The 5,000-nt window shown below is 42.6% G+C and overlaps 1 protein-coding gene across 3 annotated transcripts in view; it reads right to left on the bottom strand.

The window, feature by feature from the left end:
• mgat4b (alpha-1,3-mannosyl-glycoprotein 4-beta-N-acetylglucosaminyltransferase B) overlaps nt 1–5,000 on the bottom strand; it is a 65,505-nt gene that overhangs the window by 37,165 nt on the left and 23,340 nt on the right. For all 3 annotated transcript variants that reach the window (XM_069719526.1, XM_069719528.1, XM_069719527.1), the window contains exon 2: nt 890–1,069. In XM_069719526.1, the coding sequence (XP_069575627.1) occupies nt 890–1,069 (180 nt within the window). The remainder of the gene's footprint in view (nt 1–889; nt 1,070–5,000) is intronic.

Below are 5,000 nucleotides of genomic sequence, written 5' to 3'. Positions count from 1 at the left end.
TTCTGAGGAAGATGAGGAAAAACGCTGCAGACGTGAAGATGAAGGTGTTTAAACGAGGTGCATCACTTCTGTTTAATTTAAACTTTAGAAGATTCAAAAAAAGACACTTTTCTTGCTGAAAATTACAGTTTTAAACATGAATGTTGTCGTCGGATAGGAAATAAATAAATATTATTACTGCTGGAGTATCTAACGTGAATAAAAGACATTGATGTCTCTATAACTTGTCTGCCGTGTTTAAAGGAAATATCTGAGTTAAAACTCATTCAAAACTTCCATCTAAAAAACAGCAATTTAAGAAACACGTGGTTTCAGTGTTCATTTTAAAAAACAAACGATAACAACGAATATTTCTGGATATTTTTTTTCATAATGAAAATGAAAGTAAAACTAAATATAAATTTCAAAATAACAACATTTTGTACATGTTTGTAAGCTGACCTGAGGTCTGCAGTCAGGCTTGTAATCAATGTATCCTGACATGCCGAGATGTGTGATGATCGATCCAGCAGATTCAACATGTTTTTATATTGACTTATTGAAATGTTAAATCTTAGAACTTTACTATGAAATATTCTTGTACTTTGTCATTTGAAAATTATTAAAGGTGCTTTATAAATAAACCTGCAGTGATGAATTCTTGCCTGCTCCCTCTTTATTTATTTTTTTATTGTTAATTTGTGTTTTTATTTTGAAGGGAGCACATTTCCATTGGTAAAAAAAAATGACCAATGGACAGAAATGAGAGTTTCTTCTGCTCAGACTGTGAAACATGCAGCAGACCCTGTTGGACCTGTTGGTCCTGTCGGACTTGTTGGTCCTGTTGGACCTGTTGGACCTGTTGGTCCTGTTGGACCTGGACTGTTATTCATGTTATTCATGGACTGACCCGACAGGCTGCTCCAGGTGCGGTTGATGTCTCGGAGCGCCTGCTTCTCAGCGATGGCCCTCTTGATCTCCTCCAGGACCAGGTTCAGCTCCTTGGAGCGCCGCAGGTTCTCCTGCTCGGCCGAGTGGAGGCGCTCCCTCAGCGCCAGGAACTCCCTCTGGTAGATGTCCACCACATCTCCTGCAGACGGACGAGAGGACCAGTTTAGTAAACGTTCTGCGTTCTCTTCTTACAATCAGTGAGAACAGGATGTGTTTATTGATGACGAAGCTCTGATCTCACACATTCAACCATCTGACCGTGTTACAGTTTGATTACAGTTTGATTCGTGGCTGTTTCGTGTGATGGAGACAGATTGATGCCGTGCAGGATTACTGTAAAGGCAGGCGGAGTGCTCGAGGCTCGCCGTCATCAACAGGTACAGAAAAACACATAATCTGAGTAAAAACATGAAAATAAAATGCTAAATCCTTCATCTGCTGCAGCGAACATCCTGCAGCCGTCCATCATCCCTCCATCATCCCTCGCTCAGTTAATGCAATGTGAAGGTAAATCTGCAGTAATCCGCGTCGGGCTCTCACGCAGACGTCTCCGTTCACTTTATTCAGACAGTGAAACGTCACCACGAAGGGTTCGACAACACGAACAGCTCGGCCTGAACCTCCTCTCAGCCGGAGACGACACGCGACGAGCTTCGGGAGGTTTAATTTGACAGGTTTTGTTTGAAAAACCATCACGTTTGTTTGTGAATCTCAGAGCCAGGCTTTTATTTTGAAATAGCTGCATGTAAACTAGTTTGTGTTTTATGAGGGATCATGTTGGAGTTCTGATTTGCTCCTGAAGGCAACACTTCCTTCAAGTTTTTCTGTCATCTCCTAATATTCAGTTCACTTTTATTGTTAATTTTACCCAAACATGTGAAAATAAAGGAAAAGTAAAAGAGGAATAAAACTAAAGTAAAATGATCATAACAGGTACAAACAGGTGGATGGATGGTCGGACTTAAAAACGAGAGACTGACGATTGTTTCCTGTCCAAGACCGAAGAAGGCGTCAGGTCAGGAGACGCCAGGTGGGTTTTCTTTGTGTCACCGTTAAATTCATCCCCCAGAGTCAGACTGTCAACACCAAGTTCCACTGGGACCAAAACCAAGCTGCTCATTAATATTTAACTGTATGTCACACCAACCTTATTAAACGGGTTTCATGATCCCGGACGAGCCCCCATTTTTAACACACTGCCTCAAAGAAAGTTACATGGAGGAAATTCACGCAAGAAAGTCACTCACATCAAGTTAAATTTCATAAAAATGAAACTAGTACAAACCAAGACTGTAAATTGGTATCAGCTGTATCATTAATGCAAACGGTGGATGTATGTTTGTCATATGTGGAAGTTGTGTTGGAGATTTTTTTCTGTTCCCCAAAAATCTGGACCAAAAATTTGATGTTTTTTTTTTTAACAGACTCTGAACTTGTTGATCCACCCTCGTAAAGAAGTGCTTATTTCAGTCTCTGAACCTAAACAAGTTGTTTTATTTCTGTCAGAGTGACGGTGGGTCAGGATGTTCACGGAGCAGGAAGTCGGACCACGAACTGTATTTTGTATATTTTTCTGAGCAGACACTGAACCGAAGCCACTTTCCGTCTGTCAGCTGAACTTTAAATCTGTAAAGTAAAAACACCCAGAAACTCTCTCATTTAGCTGGAATTACTCCCCCGAGCCCTCATTAATGAAGCACAATAGTCACATCTGTTGAGCCGATAACTGCAGTGAATGTACGAGCGCACACAATCGGAGCTGATGAGTTTTTAATGATGCTCCTGCCCAGTTATTTATCTGCTCTGATGAAATAATCTCCTTCCCGCAGCAGTCAGTCTGTTCCAGCTGACGACACAGTCCGAGCAAATCCTCACCATTATTTATTAATTATCACATTTAAAGGGACAGTTCAGCATTTTGAGAAATATTCTATTCTATAAAAAGTACCGATATTGCAGTGTTAAAGTATTTCAAGTAGAAGATCCAACTTCAAAGGACTGAAGAATTTTAAAGTACTTGATTTGCAGAAAACCTGCTTTTGTGACATTATAATAAAATGCAGTATTCATATTAATGCATCTTTGCTTCCGTGGCTTTTTCCTGCTGCTGCTTCTCAAGTCAATTCATTCCAGTGGTGACCAACCTCGGGTTTGGGCCCCTCCGATGAGTCTCCAGATGAACCTGGCGGGACATATTATGATTAACAGGAGAGAAAATTAGCTCCATAAAAAAGACTAAACTCTACCTAAAAACATGGATGTGTCCATATCACAGCGAGCTGAGTGTTTATTCAGACGCAGGATTAACAGAGCGGGAGGCGGGAAGCAGATGCTGGAAATATAAACAGGGTCATCCTATATTCAGGCCAATACGGTACTTAGTTCCAATCCACCATGTTTAACCGCCGGCCACCAACACAGAGCCGGAACAAGTCTCGTGTGCAAAGCTAAATGTGTGAGCTACAGTTCTGAAGCCTCCAGGTCGGACATTTCTACCGTCGCCATCTTGCTTGTTTTGGAGCCAGAAGTGACCACATTTGGACGAGCATAGGGGAGAAGGGAGGACATGATGCCACGCCCACCTTTACTATAATCCTTCCTGCACCACAGGCCTGTTGATCAAACAAGCCACGCCCCCAAACATATCTGCATTTGAGTCCTAATATGTAATGAATGCTGGACCTAGTGGCCCTCAATGGTATTACACTTTAAGGCTTCACCTTTCAGACCTGGAGACATACGAACATTTTTATATCTAGTATGTGTTTAAAAAGTAAACACAAACACTTGCCATCGAGCAGACAGAAACAGGAAGTAAAAAACAGACAGAAAACTACAGAATGAAGACAGAAAAATTAACAACTTCAGATCTTCACCCTGTCACTGACTTATCAACCTGATGGGGACCACAATGTAAACAAATGTTTGTCCCCACTACGACAGTAAAACAAATACACACACACACACACACACACACACACACACACACACACACACACACACACACACACACAGACACAGACACACAGACACATGCAGGATGACTCAGTTTCCAGGAAAATTAAGTGTTAAACAAACTTTCACAAAACTAATAATATAATAATAATACGTCTCTAAAAACTAATAAAGTTGTATATATACATATAAAAAGCAGCTTTGTGTGTTTCCAGTGTGACTTTGTTTCATGTTGTCGTTCAGAGAGACAGAAACTGGGCGATCCTGTTCACATGGTTGAGCTTCACGGACACGCTGGTCTGGTACTTTCTAAAGAGGTCCCAACAAGGTCCCTAACGAGGTCCCTAACGAGGTCCCTAACGAGGTCCCTAACGAGGGGTCTCCTGCCCTCTGGTCCCCCCGTCCCTCCGGCAGATGGTGTTAAATCAGAGAGACATAAATGAAGGATCACATGACATCAGTCAGCTGGATCCACATGAACTGTTAGTAGACGGGAGATCTGACTGTTTCCTCCAAAATAAAATAAAAACAAGCCGACATCCAGCAGAACTCTGGGAAAAACACCCGGACAGAACCGGTGGGAAAAATAAAATGTCAAACAGGAAGTCGGAGCAGCAGCGGGACTCTATAGGAGGAAGGACAGGAAGGAGGCGCTGCTGAGTCAGAGCGATGTGTTTATCAGGAGAGACGAGGAAGGAAGTCCAGCCGCTGAGTCAGCAGAACACGGCGGGACGGACGAGGTCCCGGAAACGAGCGAAGTCGGGTTCATTATCGACAGAACCGGCTGAAGAACAGCACAGAGACGAAAGCTCGCTCACCGAGAGGAGAGGGCACGGCACAGCGTGGAATAGAAACGCTTCGGCATGTCGAGGCGTGACAGGTACACGTTTTCACCGTAGTGGACGGAAATGAATCTGATTTATTTATTTACATGTGATGCTACAAAAAACAACTTCAAGAGTCAACGTCGACCTGTGATGACATCATTTCCTGTTTAATTGTTTTGCCTTCAGTCTCCCACAACACATCAACCTCCTCGTCTTCATCGTCCACCTTCTGCTCTTCATCACAGAGACTGATGAAAGTTTGTCTGGATGTTTACACCTCACCTGTGA

Source organism: Brachyistius frenatus, unplaced genomic scaffold (assembly GCF_029030835.1).
Source record: "Brachyistius frenatus isolate BFR_SWC_R1_liver_20210118 unplaced genomic scaffold, ASM2903083v1 Contig_216, whole genome shotgun sequence".
Classification (NCBI taxonomy): domain Eukaryota; kingdom Metazoa; phylum Chordata; class Actinopteri; family Embiotocidae; genus Brachyistius; species Brachyistius frenatus.
Note: the sequence above shows the minus strand (reverse complement) of the source record. Positions and strands in the feature narration are given on the sequence as shown.